This window comes from Metopolophium dirhodum, chromosome 5 (assembly GCF_019925205.1).
Source record: "Metopolophium dirhodum isolate CAU chromosome 5, ASM1992520v1, whole genome shotgun sequence".
NCBI lineage: Eukaryota > Metazoa > Arthropoda > Insecta > Hemiptera > Aphididae > Metopolophium > Metopolophium dirhodum.
The window spans coordinates 9347906-9370334 of record NC_083564.1 but is presented as its reverse complement, the minus strand read 5'-3'; the positions used below and the strand labels follow the sequence as shown (position 1 = coordinate 9370334).

The window sequence follows — 22429 nt, the reverse complement described above, 5'->3', positions numbered from 1 at the left end:
GTCGTCCAGTTCTCTGTCTGGACGCTGTGGATAGTCGACATAAAATATACACATCGATATCTTTCGACGATTATTCCCAAGGGTGTGTATAATATCACATATAATATTAATTTGGTTTTAGCAAGTTAAACGTATTTTCTTTTACCTTTAAACCCCCAAAGAGTAGATGATATGAGTGCTCCTAAACTCGTTTTAGAGCTCCGGCATAATGTCACATGGTACGTGTATAATTAACACGAGTAGGTAGGTGTTGACGTCAGAAATGACTTGATATTCGTTCGATCTGAATCTTTCAGAAAGGAAAGTCGCGAGACAATTAATGACATCGATATCGAGTCGGCAATATGGTTCATAATATCGTATCTACTATAGGCATAATAATTGATTATTAATGATTATAATAGGAATGATCAGACTTCAATAAATGTCAGCTATTCATTAAACACTGTTATCCAATATGCTTCGATCTGGAATATCTGACATCCTGTCAGAAGCCCTTCATCCGGACAACGTAAAATGAACGATAACCTTTTGTTAAGGTTAATTTCATTAACCGATTGTAATCTCTATATTATGTACACAACGTAATATATTATAGGATAAAATGTGAACGTATTAATTCAGTTCGTGTTAATCCAATACAGCTAATGGCCACAGTCTTCAAGGCCTTATTTAACAATAATAATAATAATAATAATAATTATAAAAAAAAATTATGATCCGAAATACAAGACAAAATATATGAATGATTATATTATGATATTTTTATGAAAAATAAATCACACGGTCTATACCTATAAATTTAAAACGTTATAACGATTAATAATATACAATTTTCAGTGCGTAATATTTACCTTAACTTTTAACGTAGGTTGGTATTTCAATTTCAAACTTACAATAGGTATCACAACCAAGTGTCGCTCTACAATGGATGGCTTCTTACTCAAACCGTTCACGCTGATATTATAATAATATGTATAATAGGTAGGTACTACTATATTATAACTCACAACAGTCGTAACTTATTTACTTATTCTACACCTACAGATTGTATATTATCTACAGGGAAAATTATAATAGCTCTACGTTTCTATAGAGGTAACGGTGGTTACTACGATGTGGACATTTTTTTACTCAACCCTGTGTGCAAGTTAAATCTTATGAACTTATAATATTTTGTAATTGCTTTGTGACTATAATATTATATTATTACATGGATACTTGGAATACAATAGTAACTAATGATTTCGGGGTCCCATATATTGATTATTCAAATTTTAAATTATCTACATGCATTATATTTGTATTGATTGTAACTATCATAAATATCATAAATATCTTTATTCGTAATATATGATTGAAAAATACAGTATATTAGTTATTAAACGAGCACGTCAAAAAGTACTTCGAAAATAAATAATAATATTATATTCTAGCGTTTTTCATTTTTATTGAAGAATTAATTAATTAATAGTATGTTTTTCTTTATACAGTGGGTACGCACATATAAAAAAAAATATAATAAATTATTTTAAAAGTTAATTTAATTAAATTTTCTATTTAGTGAGGTACTTAGTACGATCGTACTATACATTTCAATGTAACTATTAGCATAAAACAAAAAATATAAACACAAATTGTTGTTTACAGTTAAACTGCTATAACAGTTTACTACGAATTTCCTGGAATATTATAAATAACTTGAAATATGTCAACAGCACTCAATAGTCGAACGTGAATCACATGCTCCGCAATATTACTGAAGTTTCCATTTAAAAAAAATTATGCGGTTAGGTATTCGCGCTAATTTAAAAACATTTAAAATTGGTTTTCAATTTACATTATTTATTATAAAACTTAACGAAGAACACGACGCTGATGTACTAAAAATCAAGTAATGCGTCTGACCAGCCATAATATATAATATATATTAAGGATAAATCGTGTGCAGGTAGATATTGTCTAGGGCTCAGAAACATCGTGCGTATCGAACAAAACAGGTTATTAGCTCCTCGAAACGTAAAAGAAACGTTTTCACAAAATAAAATCCTTAGTTCATCCAATCAAACAGAATTTTATAATATCCACAGGGTCACAAGTACGTAGTGGACTTATTCAAAGAGTATATATATTTTAATCCTGTGCAAACCATACGTACAAACGGGTACAAATGGACAACTATAATAAAGTATGGACGCATAAGCTGCCTATTTAGCTTAACATTTTACAACGAAAATATTAAATGCAAGACGGCTCTCTCCGTAAGTAAGCAAGTTCTTCCGTCGTTTCGCATAAATACTGTTTTGTCCTATAAATACAATAACTTACCGACTCTTAGGTACGTTGCAATTATAAAACGAAATGATGTGGATTGACGATGGAAATAAGCGAGGCAAGAGAAATTGCATATAACATTGTACATGCACAATGCTGTGTACCTACTTACACTAAATGCGTGTGTGGCGCTGGTGCACGACTAATGGCTTTCTCATGTTTTGTCAAAGCTAATGTGATTTTAGTTCTCTATTTTTGTATCCTAACAGATTTAAACAAATTTTCAGCTTAAATCGTGACAAAATGTCCATAACATACATAAATATGGAAACGTTCAAATATTCACTTTTTATACAATGCTCACTACTATATAATAATACGTATTACATTCATTGTTTCTGTACGCATTATTATTGTTTGAAGTGTGAATTTTTCTCATTATTATTTATATTTCGCTTGAATAAGAAATCCATAGTTATGACTTACATGTTGTTTTAGGAAACATTTCCCGAGTCTAAAATGTAAAAAATGCACCTACTACATTCTATTTTCGTATGATTTTTAATCGTAACTGTATAATAAATTATAGACTATACTATAAAATTATGAGGTCATGATCACTGCGAATATACATAACAAATAATATTATTTAATATACATTTATAATTAGAATAGGACTACTTCTATGCTGAAGTATTATACCTATAAACGTACAAAGTTGACCCTGAACTAAAGACATTTTTCGGCAACTTAATTTTTATAACAAAAACATTGGCCTCTTTATTATAACAACTACGTTTTTTGTTTACTCGAATCCACGATTTACAGTGACTCGGCTTAATAATAATTCATTCAAATATGACAATACATAATATAATATATTATACTATTATACATATAATAGTTATTTTGTTTGTTCTACAAAATTAATAAAAGAGTAATTGATCAAAATTAAATCTTCCTTGATAATTAAATATTTAATAAACCAAATAGGTAAGTAGCTTGGAAATGGCATCAATCATTAAAATGTAAATTAAACTAATTAATATACGTATATAAAGTGAAACATTATAAAATATATGAATTTAAAAGTGACAACACTTCATAAAGTGTAACCAACGGTGTCAACAACTTTTTATTATATTATAATAACAATGACTATAAATTAACTGTGTTTCTATCAACTTTCATATTGGATACGATATGAAACCTTTACTTCATATTGTTAGTATATTATTATATTATATAATGTACATTCTTACATTGTACATGGTTGACCAATGTGATAAACTACCTACTTACTACTATTAAAAGGGCACTACACCCACATGCGTTCTCACTGTCTTACAAACGCATAACATACCAAATTATACGTTCAGCAGATCACATTTAGCTCCGTTAGTTTAAAAATAAGAGGGACTCGACTTGACTTCTTATAACAATTAATGATAATTGAAAAAAAAATGATAACTTAATTTACGGCCCTCTTAACGAGTATTATATTAATTCAGGTAATAAACGAATTAAGTACTGTGTAAAACTAAGAAATTTTCAATTCGTTATTAATAGTTCTAAGTTAACTTTTATCTATTAGAGGAAAATGATTTTAATCATGCAAACATGCATATTGAGGTTAGTATTAAAAGTATTAGAATATTTATTATTTAACCAAAGTTTCATATCAATCGTTCAAATGCTAAACATAAACTTATTTTATCTTTTTTTACGAGTACACAATATATAAAAATCTTTAAACAATAAACTTACTGTAAAAATAATAGTATGATGAACTACAAATCGGTATGTATTGTTTGCATTATAGTTACGTTATATCAGTATATTATGCTCTTTGAAGTATTCTAGAATATTATTGACATTGACTTTGGTAAATGGTATTCATGCAGAGAAATTGGGTCAAACTAGTTTCCACTGAAGTTCAAGTAACCAAACTCGGTCCGTCTTTCGTTTTAAGTAGAAAACCATTTTCGATGAATAAAATATCAATGAATTGACAAGTGTAATACTCGATCCAAAATGTCCAGTTTTGAGAGTGACTGCCAACTAGCAAAAATTACTTTGGAATATTTTCAACAATAACAGTTTAGTAATTTAAAAACGTGTTGTATTGTACATGATGGGTGTCTGAACTATAAGCAATGTTTTTTTGCGATAGATTTTTTTTTTAACATTTATTATTAAATACATGATCTGTAATTATTATTTTACAATAAGCGTATGTGATGGAGGATACATGGCTTGAGTGAACAGGAGATAAGAAGCCTCCCATTGGAGACACTTAAGGGTTTTTGCGATAGTAAGTGTTTAAATCTGTTTTACCACGTAGATAATTATACAATCTTAAAAATACGTAAAATATTTTCAGAATTTTAATTTGTCTAATATACATACTTGAATTAGCCATTCAAAATGTTCAAAATGATTCGTGTAGGTATATAATGAACCGATTTTGTATAATATCTAACAACTGAAATATCGACAGTGCCGCTCTCTAAGCCAATGTGCGTTGGTTGAAAAATAGTTACATCTATTATATAATAAAATTTTACCCAATAAAATATATTATTAATAACATTGTTAGTGACAGGCAGCGAGAAATATAAATTCCATCCGTTATCGGTTTGGAAACTCAAAAAATGTACACAGTTGATCGGTTGAGATTGAAAAATTCTTCACACTGTGTACAATTTTGACGTAAAAAAGATGGAAACTCATAAACAAAAAAATAATTATAAATCCTGTTTATCCAAATCAGTGTGCAAAGTAATGCTAACACTATTTCGGTAACTCTATTGAAGGTAACACATTGTATTACAAATTGTAATTTTAAAAATTGAATTGAAACATTCAAAGACAAAGTTTCTACGTATTTCTACGGTTCTTAGCACTCGTAAATATAAATTAGAACACGTGCAGGCACTCATATAATTAGATAGTTATCTATCTATCTATTGCAAAATAGATGGTAAATGTCAGCTGAATGTCTACAATACGAAAAACCCATTTGTAAAATTTGTGTATACAATGTGTATTGCGCGGTGTAAAATAATAATTTATAACAATTTAAGTTGAAAATGTCATTTGCGTTTTGTGTTGCAATATATTGAAAAACGTATAGGTATGGGTACCTACACCATATAATATGTCTTATTAAACACAAAATGGCATAAAATCGTCAGTATATACAACGTTCCCTTTGGCTCTTAAATATAATAATATAATTGAAATACGCATAGAGCATATATATTAAATTTTCTTTTACTAAAAATTGGAAAAATTATAAAAAAGTTATTTATTTTAATAATATTATACATATGAGTAATTAATTATCAACAAGTCCTTTTAAATTAATTTATTCATAGGTATATTTTACACCTTAATTGAATTGAATTAAATAATTATCTTGTTTTGTCCATGTTAGAATATATACTGTCTGTTAATTACTCTAGAATATAATTTTACTGACCTTAAATCAATTATTTCGATAACAGAGGCTTATAATACTGATTGTCAAACTTCCATTAGACAGGGACGTAAAAGCCATTATTCAATAATTAGAATTATTATTATGAGCATCATTCAAAGGTTTGGCCAACAGTTACGTTTGAAAAGCGACTGCGGAATATGCCACATTTAGTTATGGATTCAAATTATTATCACTCTAGTTTCTAGTTTCTACTCGCTACTATTAACATGATGTCAAAAACACACACATAAAATATATTTTTGTAATTATAGAATATTATGATATATAAATTTCAAATAAAATCAAACTTTTAGAACCATATAATTATTTTTTTTTAAATAAATGCATTAATATTACAATTTTTTTTTTAAATTCATCAATAAATATATTTATATTTGTATTTATCAATACAAAATATTTTTACTAATATTGTTGAATTTATATTTATTTTTTTTTTGTAATTATTTAATAGAATGGTATTAGGTATATAATTTAAAATTTAAATTTAATATTACGTTTCAAATGAAATATTTCAAAATTTGATAATTTAATGATTAGTAAATTAAATATTAGTTTATAAAATTCTCATTTGTTATAAAATAAAATAATAAGTATAGAAAAAATGTATAATATGCATAACTTAGGTAAATAAATTCGTTTTTGTATTTTACAACGTAAGGATATCTAGTTATTTTTGTTAGCAATTATTTAGTTATATTTTATTAAACCAATTCGAGGGAAATAAATCGTTTATCCGTTTATCCTACCCATTGATATTTCCAAATATATGAGTGAATGATTTTATACGAATGAGGATCGGGACCACAGCGGTGATGGTCAATTTATGTTCACTTTTGACTAAAGAACCCCGAGGGCACTTTTGGGATCGTTCGACTAATTTATGCTAGGTTAGGTACCTATAGACAAGGCAAATATCAATAAATCAGTATTCTATCCATTGGAAGATAATTAAGAAGTAATTCCTTAGTCATTTTAAGCACAAATAACATTATGTGTAGTATATTGACTATACCGACTATCGTTCATCGATTAAATGCCTGGGTTCAACTATTGTTCATTCATTTAATTGCCAAGCCACACACGCCTAAGATTAATAATATTATATAATATTAGTATTTAATATTATTATGTATAAATGAGAAAAAACATGGGTTGAACTCTGGTTTCACTGATGATATTATAAGGGCAAAGTTAATTTTGCGTTTTCATTCATCGTTATATCGGCAGGTTTATAGAAATGATATGTTATTATTATTTACATCGCTTTTCTTATTCTATTTATAAAGGATATCGCTAAACTATGATGTCTCAAGAAGCCAGACAAAGGTTCCGGAAAGTGCTCACTTTCAACATTTTATACACACTCAGGAAAGCATTGCGAATTAAGAGTTCTATAATAATATAAAAGAATCGCAGACCCGACATCTGTCTTAACTTACAAGATGGTATACGCTACGCAATACAAATAATTATATTTTGTAGTCTGTCGTCTTTGGGAATAGGTAGTTTGTTGGCAGTCCAATTTACTTAGATGCATACATACTTTTTCTTTTGTACAAGGAATACAAAAATATAATAATATTATGTCCTTTAGCGATATTGATTGTTTCACTTTGTAATATTAACGAAAATAATTATGACAAATCAAAATATAAGTTTGTATTATGTTGAACATAATATATTTTGAAAATACGACTGTTAATTTGAATTTTATATAAGTACATATACTTTAATGTAAAAATATAACTATATACACTCGTCCACATACTGAGAAATACAGTACAATTTTATTAATGTCGTAAAGCGTAACAAAATATATAGTTTATATAATAACTGAAATATTGTTATTAAAATTCTTAGAATCAACCGACAAAAGTTAAAATTATTATATACATAATTAATGAGTGATGACTAATGAGAGTTGAGCTTATATCGCAGTACAATAGTTATTATACATTTAACATCAAGTTATTTTAAAATAATAATATATTATTATATTGTATTATAATGTTATCGATTATAACATATAGTGTAACAACTGACATTGTATATTTTTTATCCTTCGAATAAGCTGTTGAACTATCTTATTTTCGGTTTATTGGATTTAAACGTAAGCCTTCAGTGACATTCATCCAGATGTGAATTAAAGAGGAGTAAAGACCTCCGGATCGCATTTCACGCCACAAAAATTGTATTTTATACTACTTTTATTTTTTCATATTTTTTGTGTCAGTACCTCTCGTGATACTTGAGCCAACACATAAAAACTATGGCTCTCCTTTTACTTGTTAAAAACTAAACTAAACACCAGCAGTTAAAGCTGTTGCTATCATGTCAGATGAAAAGCGAACGAAACAAAAGTACAAAGAACGAAAATCAATTGTAAATAAGATTCAAATACTTTGTAATTTCCCAAATTGCTGACGACACAAGGCAGCGAGACGTCCCTTCCCACGGGTATCGTAGCGTTTGGAATAGGCTCTGCGAACTCGGGTTCCAACACCGATAAAACTGTAACATAAAAAAATATAAAAAATTATATATTTATTCGCACACATACGTAATGCGGTAGTAATTTATTTGCGCAACAATTGTAAATAAGTAATTGACCATAAATAACAAAAAAAATGCAACAGACAGATGTTTATTTTTTTTTTAAATCTATCAATTTTTAATAAATTACCTACGTATCTTCCCTATGGTTTCGAAATCGATTTCGAGTAGAATACATGACGTTCGAGTATTACATTTTAGTAATCCAAAATGTTGTTATGTTGGTTTATTATTTTTAATTAAACCTATTTAATGCTAAATAAAACTAAATCGGTTTATAACTTGAGTATATTATTTTATTTTTATAATGAAAATACATTCGTTTAAATGAAAATCATCACATTTTCATGCCAGATTACGTCAATGTTGGTTAAACATTTTCCAAGATATGTTTATAAATTAACTGTGTTACATAACTATGTTTTATTATATAATGAACAATAAAACATACATAATAATAATATTATATTATTATACTCTTCACTAAATCGGTCACAAAATTCGTTATATTTTAATTAACAAATAAGTACCTGTAACACGTCTTTCACAATGATAATGATTTATTTTATGTTTGAATTAAAAACTATAAAATAAATCTAGACGATTCCTATATTATATAATTTAATTACATTAAAAAACAATGACACGTCTGTTCAAAACAAGGTAAACTCTGTCTTTTGAGTGTATAAAACAATTATTTTCAATTATTTTCAAATATTTACACCGTACAAAGTACACAAGTCACAGAACAATTTGCTATTCTTTACTAAACCGGAGATGAAAATTATTCAAATGTATGCGCTTTTACATACAACTTTTACCCGATGAATTGAAATTTGATTAATCAATCGAATATTATGCGTACAAAATGATACGAAAAAAATATATTTTTTGTCAGACCTCGTGTGTAACTTGAATCACATCAAATCTGTCCAAATCACTACAGATTATTATAATATATAGTTTATCAGAAATGTACCATGAAATTATATTTTAAACACATATACACGTAGAATAATAACCTCATCGCGCTCGATGATGATGAAGACCGTACTCGTATATTATCCACGTTATAATATTATGCACGATATCCAGTTGTATAACTTAATTGTCAAGTATGCGGGATGTAGATGCACTCGCTGTCGTTTAATTCTAGACACGCACAGTGCTGTTTTAAACGCCGCCCACCAGATAAATATTCCAAATTACCGTTCACTCCGCCAACTCTCCTCTATAAATTACGCCAACGAATCAACAAACAGACGGGTAACGACGGACAAAAACTGCTTTGAAACACAAATACCCGACGGACCAGCTAGGTAGTAAATAATATTATATCGAGCCGAAAGAAGAAACGAATTAGGCACAATGGGTACCTAATTATTGTAATATCTTCTAACGGATTAATATGTACAGTAAGCATTATGATTCCGGAGTAAGTTTACCCCGACCGTGACTCGAATGTGCAGAAATATATTTTAATGTGCTCCACTAGATTTCTGATTTCAGTTTCCAAATGATGTATTGATTTTTTATGTTAAGTTCAATTGTCTATAAATAGTTTGACTCGTCATAACTAATTTATTTTGTTGGACAACGTAATAAATATAATAATTATACACGTTAGACATTAGAACTAGACATTTTAATATTGAACGTCTAAATAAAATATTAAGTTGAAAACTTTTGAGTTTTTAATACCAATACAGACTATTTTTTTTCTTATTTAAATATTTAAACATGAAACGAATTAAATTAAATATCAGAAGTATCTAAAAGTTGTTCCACGACTATCAGAAAACGTATAAGGTATATGTCAACTCAACTCTTCAATTTTGTTATTCAAACGAAAAATCAAAAACCGTTTTAATGTAACCTCGGAGGGGAAAATGTCACAAAGATCTATATACCAGCATTCAATCGTGAAACAGCGTTTCACTCTATTTGGATTTCTCAAGGGATGTTTTTAGGTTCAAAACACCTTTACTTATAATATCGATGAGGCTGGTTTGGAAACGCGTTCATACACGTAGATCGGTGACGGCTTCAAACACTCTACCGCCCATACACACACAATGAGTACATGACAGGATTAACACGCTGAACATGATTACAATAGTATTCGCCGTGCACAGTAAAAACAATTATGAGTTACGAAACGACGTGTTTACGATTATCGGTGGTAGTCTATGTATATTAAATGATATATCAGCAAACAGTTCTGCAGTCGATCTTCTATGTAGTTCGTTCTGGGCTTAACGCCACAACCGCCGCCGTCGGCTCATAGCTCTTTGGTTAATGCAGTTTTTATGGGCCCGTAAATAAGTTTCTATATGACTATTATTCGGAACTGCAGGCGGGACGATATGACTTCACCCGTTTCGCCGCCCACCTGTTTTTTGGCTACCGACGTTCCACCGGGTTAACGGGACCGGGTTCCCTTCACCGCCCACCGATGGATGTGTGCACGGGAATTCGGTAAGTACAGACACCGGTGGTACAAAAGAGAGAGAGAGGGAGAGGGATAGTAAGAAAGAGAGAGGGTGAGACGGGGAGGAAGACGGGCGGCGATACCGGGGGAAATACAGATGGCGTACCCCGCGAAGTGGGGATGTGGAGAACTTCAGAGGGTGAGTCGGGTGAGATGTAGATAAAGATAGAGGGAGAGACGGTTGATCAACGAAATGGCCGCTTGTAATGAGAATAAACGATCTGACGTATAAAAACCATCTGGTTCCACTGGATGCTCTTTTCTTGCTTTTACTTCCTTATTTCCTCAAAAACATCGTGCGGTAATAGCTCGCGTGGCAGAAGCCACGACGATAAACGTTGAGACGACCATAACTGCGATCACGACTTTTTTACACCTCGAAATAAGTCTCGTTTCCATCAGTAATTTGTGACCATGGGGATGCAGTCACACACCCTCACGGCCGGCCACAGTGCCGCACATCGTACCGTCTCGCTGACAACCGAAAAAAAAACTCATGTCTGTTAAAAATAATGCACGTTAATATTTCAATTTTATTAAAATATATAAAAATTATACTGTGACGAAAATAATTACTGCAAAAGTTTAAACTTTCCCGTAGTCGCATTAGGGTTTCCCCGTGAATCGTGTTATCAAGTTTTAAACTAATTAATTTCCCTGTACAGTTTATAGTAGGTATATTAAATTGTGTTCTAACTAAAGCAAATTGAACTGATATTAAAGAATATAATTTAACATTTATGTTACTCGAAAAAATATATTATATAGGTAGGTATTGTTTTAAATATATATTATGTAGGTACGTATGAGTGTACAGTGAAACCTCTCTATAGCGATCACCATAGGGATATTAAAACGTGTCCGCTATTAATGGGTGTCCGTTAAAAACGGTTTCACTGTACAGAAATATTGTAATTGATACGGTAAACCGAGAAATTGACAATCTATTATTCTATTACATACCTATTATAGAACATTATAATTTCGATAATTTATTATTTCTTCCAATGGTACATTAGTAGGTTTAAGCTAAAACGATTTATCAAACTAGTAGGTTCATGGAATATAATTTAGACCATTGTTTACAAACAAAATTTAATAGAAATTAACGTGCAATTTAGGTGCTGTGTAAACGCAGTTTTTATTATGATATTGTACTTGAAAAACTCAACCGTGTATAATATCATCATTTTTAGACCCCTTTGTTTACATTACAACTTGAATGTAGAACTATAATGATTGAAATATTTCATTCGATACTCATTGGCTAAACTAAATATTTACAGTTGGGAATATTCTATTTACTATACGCATACAATTTAAACTTTATCTTAAATAATTTTCTAACTAACTATATATTATTGTGATTAGTTTTTTAACGATTAATTTATTGTGCCAAAAATAAAACAAAATTCTTCTAATTTTATTCGTTACGTACAATTATTTAAATATATACCTATCGACCGAAATTATTACTATCTTATCTACCTATATTATAATGATATACCTAGCATAAATATTAAATTCCAGATATATAACCTAGTAACTATATTATTATCTACAAATAAATTAAAAACTATTTTAATATTTTCAAACCATAAATACTGTACTAACCAAACAAACATAATACAAATTCGTTTCTTTTAATTTAAAGATTTTTTTTATAAAAATAAGTATAGTGGCTATAAAATCGATAAATATAGCTTTAGTGGTGTACCTAGATTATTGTTTTGGACTTTTACTTAAATTTAAACTTTAACGGATTTTAGATTTGGCGGTTTATACTGTGTAAGTTGTGTCCACGCTAATAATTTTTGAACTGGAATTAAATTATTAAGTGAAATTGTTGTCTAATTACTTATTTGTATAAGGGTTATAAGGGTAATATGATCGTGATGGATTGAGAAATAGATCAAAGTGAATACCAAGGTTAAGTTTTGGTTTTTTTTTTTAAACATTAATCAAAATGTTAAAATATCAAAAATGAGATAATTTAAGGATAGTCAATCTGCTTAAAAATGTTTGTAACATGCGTTGATTTGCTCTGGTTTATTAGTTATACTTTACATTTTCGTGTACCATATTTCCAGCTAGTTGAGTTAGGTTGAAGTTAGTTTTAAGTTGAAATTAGGTTTACCACGAACCAACATCCTGTTATAGTAAAGGAATTTGTAATTTTATTTTTAAAACTTCCGTCTTTCAAAACTGTTAAAATATGATCATAAAGTTATAATATATTACTTTAAAAGAAATAATAATACCCATTTTATGTTTTTTAAAAGGCTTTTACAAGTTTGACTGTTATAAATAATAATTAAAGTTATAACACATGTAAGTGCATGTTATTGGTAATGTCAATAATAAATTGTTATGCACATTATGTTTCTTTGTTAAATTTAATTACTGATAATGTGACAACGAATAATATATTCCAATTAGCTAGTAATACGTAAATAATGCAGTTAAGCATGTATAAGTCAATAACACATGAGTTATTGCAAGATAACAATGAAATTATTTACGAGAACATTAAAACTATAATTTTGTTTGCGAGATTGAACATAAAAATAAACTAGATCATGGGTACATACAACGAGAAACATAAAACATTAAAAGCAATATTTTGTTCAAGATTTTGGTACAATAAATTTTATTATTCAACAATTTATACATTCGGAGCACATATTTTATACGATGCTGTTTGTTCTATAAAATGTCGATCCAATATTCAACGCCAATGAAATGTATTCCTCACCTGGACACAAAAATGTTTAAATAATTTCAATCTTACACAGAGAGTGTAAACATCAATACATCTATAAATTCTTTATTTAATGAATTATTTTCGGCAATCTTTGTGGAAGCCCTTAAAATTACAGTAAGAATAGTAAGACTTAACTTTTATTTGAAAAGAATAACGACGAATGTTTTATTTAAACTATCATGTTATTATTATTTGCGTACAGAGCAACAATAAAATAAAGAAATTAATATTAATTAAATAAGACTTATGATTTTTTAAACGATTTTAGTATATTATTTATTTAAACCACAAATAAATTAATTCTATATGACGTCACAAAAGTATCGATACGTTTTACAACTTTTTTTCAAAATAATATTATACTGTTATATTATATTATTAAATAGTTATGTTTAATACGGAAATTAAACAAATGACATAATATAAGTCTCACGTTTTTTCATCGTATAGGTATATAATTATAAATTATTTTATTCAGACTCGTTATATATAAAAATTAATAATTAAACATAGCAGAAACTTGTAACATAACTTATGAGTAGGTATAAAAAATTTTTTCATGAATTCATCCAGTTGAAAGTAAAAATTGTTTCTTTGTTCTAGTAAGTAGCTTTTCGGCTTACTATAGCAATATTATTTTTAATTTCCAAGAATTATAGTGCAAGGGAAATTTTTAGAAAAAGTAAAAAAATGTAACACAAGTACATAAAATGAAAAAAAAGTACAAGGTTATATGATTAATTAAAAAAAAAAAATACACACATTGAAAATGCAGGTATTTATTAGCATTCAAAATAATAATGATGTAAGAATGAATAATTAATATGAAACTAATATTGATATAACTGAAGATTCGCGTATATTGATGCGTACGTAAAAATAGGGCCTTTAGTATTATCGGTACCAATACAGATTTAAATAAAATATTTATCAAACCGTATAATAATATTATTTTACATTCAATTTCGTTTGAAATATCAAAATATCAAATAATCAAAAAATATATTGCAATCAGTCAATTAATCAATATTATTAATGGTTTTGACCACATAATATAATGACTTTAATAAATATAAGTGTCTAGCATCCTTATGTTTACTACCAGAATACTATAATATTACTAGAATGATTTACTACCTATTACCTATATTTAATATAGATATTATAGTTTTTAAAGAGTATTTTTTTTAAATTCGTATTAGTAGTTTTTGAGTTATTTAACTTTGTGTATTAAGGACAATTATATGCCCTAATGGGCCTCTAAGATATGGGGACTATAGTGATTTCAAAATGTGATCAATGATTTATCCATCACCATTAATAATTTGTAAAAATGGTTCAAGTAGAAAAAATACTAGATCTAATACAACATCTATTTTATATTTTTGTAAAACCATTTTTAAGGACTATTTTCCATAGAACAAATATTTTAATAATTGAGAATCGTTGGAATTGTGAATTGGATACATCAAAATCTTCAAAACAATTATTCACTAAATAATTTACAGTAAAAATGATGATTCTAATTTGAAAACCAGAAGCTTGTATCGCCACAAGACACTTTTTAAATAGTACAACAATTTTCAAGAAATTGAAAGTTCAATATCAAAAGAAAAAATTGGGGTGAACATGCTTGGTGAATCACCCTGTAGATCGATATTCGTGGAGTATGTATTATTAATTATAGTAAACTAACTCATACCACCTTCCATACTTTCAGACTCAACTATGATTAGAATGCTCTTAATTATAAATCAAACGGTTTGAAGTTTACAATATCTATAATTTCAAATGGATGTTCCACTAGAATGGTTTAGTAGATACTAATTTTCTGAAGGAACATCTTCTGTTTGAGTTTCCAAAATAAAATTAACAACGAAACGATAGGTTTTCAATCTAAAATATTGTAACAGGTGATGCGCAAGACGGAACTTTACAAAATGAGTAAAATATTTTAACGATTTTTTGCTTATGTATAGTCGAGTAGCAGTAGAGACATCAATTAATATAATCTTAGTAGGTATTTATTGTACAACCCTACGGGATCAACTTATAAACTAATATATTGAGTCCAATTTTGTCACAATATTTATGTATTAGGTATAAGTGGGGACGCTTTAATGTGTCATGAATTCATTATTTGTCAATTAGTTCATATCATCAAATGCCTTACTGTCAATGACGTTTTATTTGTTTTGATTGTAGGGAAATGGGTTAAACCTCTCTTAGAAATATTATTGGTATTATTAATAAAGTCGATAGATATTATGATAATATATTTTCAGACAAAAGTATTGATAATAAACAAAAAACGCAAATAATTTCTATTTTAATAACTCTAACATTTACATCAAATATTAAAAACTGTACCCCTCCCCCCTCTCAAAAAAAAAGAATGTTATTTGGCTACGCCTTTACTTACTGTGTTATATTAGTATAATGAATAATATATAGATCAAAAATACATAATTCACAATAATAATAATAAAAATGGTATAATATGTTATAAAATATTCAAACACTACCTACCATTTTAATATTTTTCGTACTTCGTATTTAATATTACTTACATGATTGTTGTAAATGTCTATCACATTGACAAATATTGATAGAAAGCAAAAGTCCATAGTTGAACTTTTTATAAATATTATTTGAAGATAGGTTTAGTTTACACACGTCTTAGAAGTATATTATAATATTAAATATATTGTTGCATTGATATAAATAAATAAAATTTTTAAATTAAGTCATCTTTTATATTTTTTTTATTAAACTTAAACCTAACTACAGACATGATGAATCCTAACGAATATGTAAAATATTCTTCAACCGCCACATAATAAGTGATTCATAACATCATAATCATAAACGTTCCATATCAAGATAAAATTCGTAACATTATTAATTACTAATCCTGTGATAAAAAAAACTACAGCTCTACATTTCGCATACTTTGAATTATAAGCAACCAAAAAAATAACAACATATAAGCGATTCAATCATTTAACATTAATCACACATTTAAACATTTAATCAATCTAAATAATAAGTTATTGATCAGTCATTATATAATAAATGATTTATAATATAATATTGCAAAATTATCACATTTATTATTCGTATATAAATATAATAATACGTTAAATTTGGTATATAAAAACGTTTATCGTTCGCAAAATATTTGGATTGCAAAATGAAATTGAAAGATAGACTTGTTTGTTAGAAATTTATACTTTAAGGTGTAACTTTGATAAAAAAAAAAAACAGGAAGGTAAAAGCAAAAGGAAATAAAAAACAATAAAAAAAACGAAAGTACTAAGGAAAGAAAATTTTATGTTAGTGACTCGATAAAGGATAGAGAAAATGTTTTGTCAGAGTTGAAACAACACAAGACTCATACAGATTATATGATGTTTCCATGTATTGGACGATTAGCGGTCCTCGCTATGATTTCGGATAGGGCCAAATATTATTATTTTTTTAAACTAGGTACTTGCTGGTATATAATAATAATAAAAAAAAATTACACAATAACTGTACAATTATTTATAAAAATCATTACATTTAATAATGTAATATAATAACAATATTCTTATTATATAATTGTATATTTATTTTATTTTATTTGATGATATTTTGACGTTGATGAACGTTTATTTCCACACTTTAGAATATACAATTTAGTTTTAGTGTGGGGGTCACACTTAACTTGTAAAATGGGCCTTGTAATGAATAACACCGAGTTAAAATATTATAGAAGTACAAAACGTATCCTAAGACACGTGATTTTTAGAATAGTATAATATATTTTACTTTATGCTAATGGCATATCTGGTAAAACCTTTATTTTCAAAAAAAAAAAAAAGCACACAAATATAATAAATATTTGTATTATTATAATACATAATTATGATATTAATTATACATTTTTATAACTATCTGTAAAATAAAAAACCATAATTATGTGGTTGGAACCTATATAAAAATATCTTTCACAAAAAATTCCTAATTTTATTAGAGCCCCTTTTATGTATACATTAATATTATGTGTAAATTATTCACGAATGTATGAATGAATGGAATTATTACGATGTACACTATACTTACCTATATATTATTTTAATTAAGGGTATGCAAATTATCATATTGTATTGACATCAACTCAATAATTAATTAATGGATATCAATGGTAATATGTTTATTTGTCATTAAAACATTGGTATGAGCGAGTAAACGTTGTATTAAATAATAACATCAACCATTTCAATTTTAAGCAGTTTTAGTTAAATCATATTTTATTGTTATTATTTCCAATTGAACAAAAATATGTGTTAGAATTTCAATTTGATTGAATATTATAACTGCAGTACATACAATGTGTATTACTGTATTGAAATATCATAAAAAATATTATTTTTTTTATTAATTTCTCAACTATAACTATAGTAATTGTAATAAAATGCCATAATCAATTTCAGTGATTTACTTTCTATATTTAGAAAAAAACAATTAACTCTGACATAGATTATTATTAATTTCAACATTAAATATATTATTAACCTAGATCCCGGATTTATATATTACGTAGAAAAAAACGTAAAATTTGCAATTCCACATGCATACATTTAAAAAAAAACATAATTTTTCAATAATTGTCAATACCTAGTATTAATAGTATTTTGTAAAAATAATTATATATTCATGCCTGAAGTTTTACAAAAAATGTATCTATGATTTTAAATTCATCTTATAGCACACTTTGTACTTTAAATAACTTCTTTCGATATTGCATGGATCGGCGCATCATAATATTTAAAACAGGACAGATATTCAACAGACAGTTCCCTCAGCTTAACCCATCTCACCCACTTTTTAATTTATTATTTTATTAATTTAGAGTTTCCATATAATAATTCTTGTCGTGTACACTTTTAATTACAAAATTATATAATAACTAAACAATCAATTATGAAATCATTTCGTGTCTTGAAACATTCGATGAGGAGACCTAAAGATTCCTAAACTGGAAAATTACACCATGCGTTTGCAGACAAGTAGACATATCTTATAGTACGTACATACAATGTACGGTCTACTGTAAATGAATATTATAGTCTGAAATTATACTATGAATGATCTACGCGAATGGTAAACCGAAATTCGAATTTTACAAACGCGTTATACATAATATATTATATACTTAAGTGAATCGATTAAAATACATTTTGTGGTACGAGTATAGTATTACAATATTAATCACTCTGAATAATAATAAAAAAAAATCAAATTAATGATCATTATTAATTATTATATACGAGATACCCGAATTTTTTTTTTTAATTTTAATAATATCATATGCGTGATACCTATATATACCTATATTATAATACCTATGTCGTTTATAACAAAATAGTCGGTTACCGTTTTATTTATTACTATTTTTATTTTTATGGCGTTAGGTGGTAGGTTACCTTTATTGAAATAAACCCGTCTACGGTTTTTCGAGTCGCGTCCTTTGATTGGAAGGCTTATAATAATATAATATAATATATGAGTGGGTACCGATAATAGCTAGGTAAATACTAGTGGGGAATGGAGTTTTAAAACATGCGCTGACAAAATAGAAACAAAGGTTTCAATCACAATGGACCGTGTTTGTATGCTTGTCGGGTGGCCAGTCCGCAATCGATGTGAAACGATACGAAACCCAATAATGAAAAGGGTTTACGGCGGCAACGAGAGAGTAGTATAATCCGTAGATCGGTTTTGCGTGCACGAGGCCTTCATAATGTTGTTATTATTATAGCTCATCACTATGGTTATTGTACCGTTAACAACGTTTTGACGCTCAGATAGGCGGCGTCATCGGCGGATTCCTGTCATCTATCGTTTTGTGTCCAAGTGATTATTAATCGACGAAAATTGTGTTTATAGTAATACCAAACTGCCCTCTGTGTGGTCACTACTAACGCAGAATTAATACTTTATAGCCTTTGTCACAGAGCCAACGTCCCCACGACGCGCCTTTCTGCTGCGACGGCGGCATCTGGAAATCCGTTGACATAAAGACAATAATTATCGTAAAAGGTTAGGTTATAGGTTAGGAGACGAATCCATTTTTAATCGCACGTCTTATTCAATCATAACCGAATTGATTGGTATTATTATAATGGTTTATAAAATGGCTACAGTATAATAATTATTATAAACATGTTTTTTAGTTATTTTCACATTTGTTTTATAACTCATTTTATTGAACCAAAGCCATATTATTATTAACCAATAACGCTACTTAAGTACCTAATATACATATACAATAATCCAAACAAAGGTTTACATCCATGTTCATTGGTTATAAACTTATAAGAAACAAACAGTAAATCCTTAAAAAAATATTCTTTATATTTGTTTAAACAAACAAAATATTCCCACCTGAAACAAATAAATAATCATAACCATATTGTCTATTGTCCTAATATCTCTTGAATTTTGAAATGTTGGACTTTCTTCGAGTTTTCAAATCTGATTCGATAGTATAAAACATCCAATAGAATCAACTATCATAGTAAATTTTGACAATAATTATCTTCATACTATTAGAGATTTACCAATGTTTTGAAAACTTTAGAAATGCAAAGAATTACGAATATAACGAAAATCTGCGAATGACTATGATTGACCTTCATTGTTGGCTCAAGAAATTATGAACAAACAAATTGTAATAGGTACCTCCTACTAACTAGATGAGTACGTCATAAAAAGAGGGGAAGATTTTTTCATAAAACATATTAATTATATCTTCTTTTTTTTTTGTTAAAAGTTATATTATTATTTCAGATCAGTGGTCAAGTTTAAAAAGTTCTTATTTTTAATTATTTAACTAGTTATATTCATACATGTTAACAAATGTAACTAAGTTTTACAGCTCACGTAATTAAAAGTAATATAAAGTCAATAGTTTCATCATTAAAATGAGTTCATTGTAGCTAAAAAACAATACCTAGGTACCAACATAAAAATTAAATAAAATAAAATGTATATCGTTAGTAGTATTTCATTGTTAATAAAATTTTATAATACATGTAAACTATTGTACAACCTAAATATTTTGTTCTTTAGTAGCATTTAGTTTACATTTAAAATTTGTTTAATTTTAATATATTTTATGGATTAATGATTTAGGTAAGCACCAGTTTTTAGAGATTATTCAAAGTTTATTATGATAAGTATTAAGTGAACACATTTATTTTATCGTCATAAATACTGGACTGTGTTAAACACTGCGTCAATATGAATTATTAGTAGCTTATGTCCAAACAAAAAAATATATTGGACGGTAAAAGATATGTTTTTATTTTTACATTTTGAATACATTTTCTTTTGACGTATTCTTTAATTAACAATAATAACTATGATGTAGTGTACCGTTGTGTAATACTGATATTCCTTACAATAATATTTTATTTTTAAGTTGATTTATTGCTATGTTTTTAGTTTTAAATTTCTTCCTGCATACTATTAAAGTTAAAGTATTTTTTTATCTTTTAACATTTAAACAAATTCTATTTTACATGATGTCATATAAATTTTGATTAATAATTTTGTCTATATTAAAAACGTGTTACTCTAAAAATTAGTCTGGTGCTATAAAAGTTATGTTCATTTTGAAACTTATTTAACATTTACATAAAAAAAATATAAATACTTATTTGAGTGAGTTATATTTCCTCTAAGTTGTTATGTATACTATTAAAATTTATAATACAATATATGTCGTACTTACCACAAAACATATTGTATTATAAAAGCTTTAAGTTATTTAGCCATTTTCGTATAGATGAATAGAGTATGTACTTACTTCAAACTTAAACGTTTCCAAACTTATAATATAATCTTTTTACCTACCATGAACTAGATGGAATAACTGATGAAAAAATTGAATTGGTTTTCGACTATCGTAATATTCAAACGATCGCATTTTATATGATGCAAAAAACATTATAATCGATAATCGAGTGATAGGAAACAAACATCGGTAAAATATGACAACCATATAACATCACACCGAATTACGAAATCCCCCGGGTCGCTTAACGAATGTTGACCATTCGTTTTTCGATTATCTTTTAGGCAGTCTATTCTCGCCTGCTGCCTTTCCCGGACCGTTTTCAATCGTATTAAATAACGAGCTCAGTTTTCCGATAGGTATACCCGATAATACCTCTGCGCCTGTTCCCCTTATTGTCTCTCCCAGTCTCCCCCCCCCCCCTCCCCCCCCCCCAATCGTTCTCTCCTTATATTGGATTAAGACCATTTCATTGTCGCACATACGCCCCGTCGATTTTTGTAACGACAAAGATAAGGAAAAAAACGTATTAATTTCGCAGACGTGAAAAATAAGAGAGTATGAAATGGTAAATTGAAGGCGGTCCAAGAAATGGAAAAGTAAATAAAACGACTGCATTAGTAACCTCTAGACCATTTCGCGCTAGCTATTTACAACCTGATAATAAAAAGTGATAACGAACGTTTCCACTACAATGGTATTCCAGCAAACTAGTGAAATCAAAGTGTATGACCTGCGACTAGCAGCTGGCCGGTTACTGCGTTTCTGGGTATTTTCGATTTTCCGAGACCAACTAGGAAAACGTTCGAGAAACCTACAAGTTCGATTATTAACGCCGTTATTTATTATTTTAGATTCCAAAAGAAAGCACACATAAAATAGTTTTAAATGTATAAGTTATTAATCGTTCTTAGAAAGAAAAATAAAAGATCAAGACACTCAATGGTTTGCACAACGAATTCGTGTGTTAGAAAATCGTACAGTAAATAATTGAGA

General features: G+C 28.0%; 1 protein-coding gene across 1 annotated transcript in view; it reads right to left on the bottom strand.

Moving 5' to 3' along the window:
• Nucleotides 1-22429, bottom strand: part of LOC132944469 (lachesin-like) — a 130565-nt gene that overhangs the window by 93932 nt on the left and 14204 nt on the right. The window contains exon 2 of the mRNA XM_061013831.1: nucleotides 8181-8290. Coding sequence (XP_060869814.1) covers nucleotides 8181-8290 — 110 coding nt within the window. The remainder of the gene's footprint in view (nucleotides 1-8180; nucleotides 8291-22429) is intronic.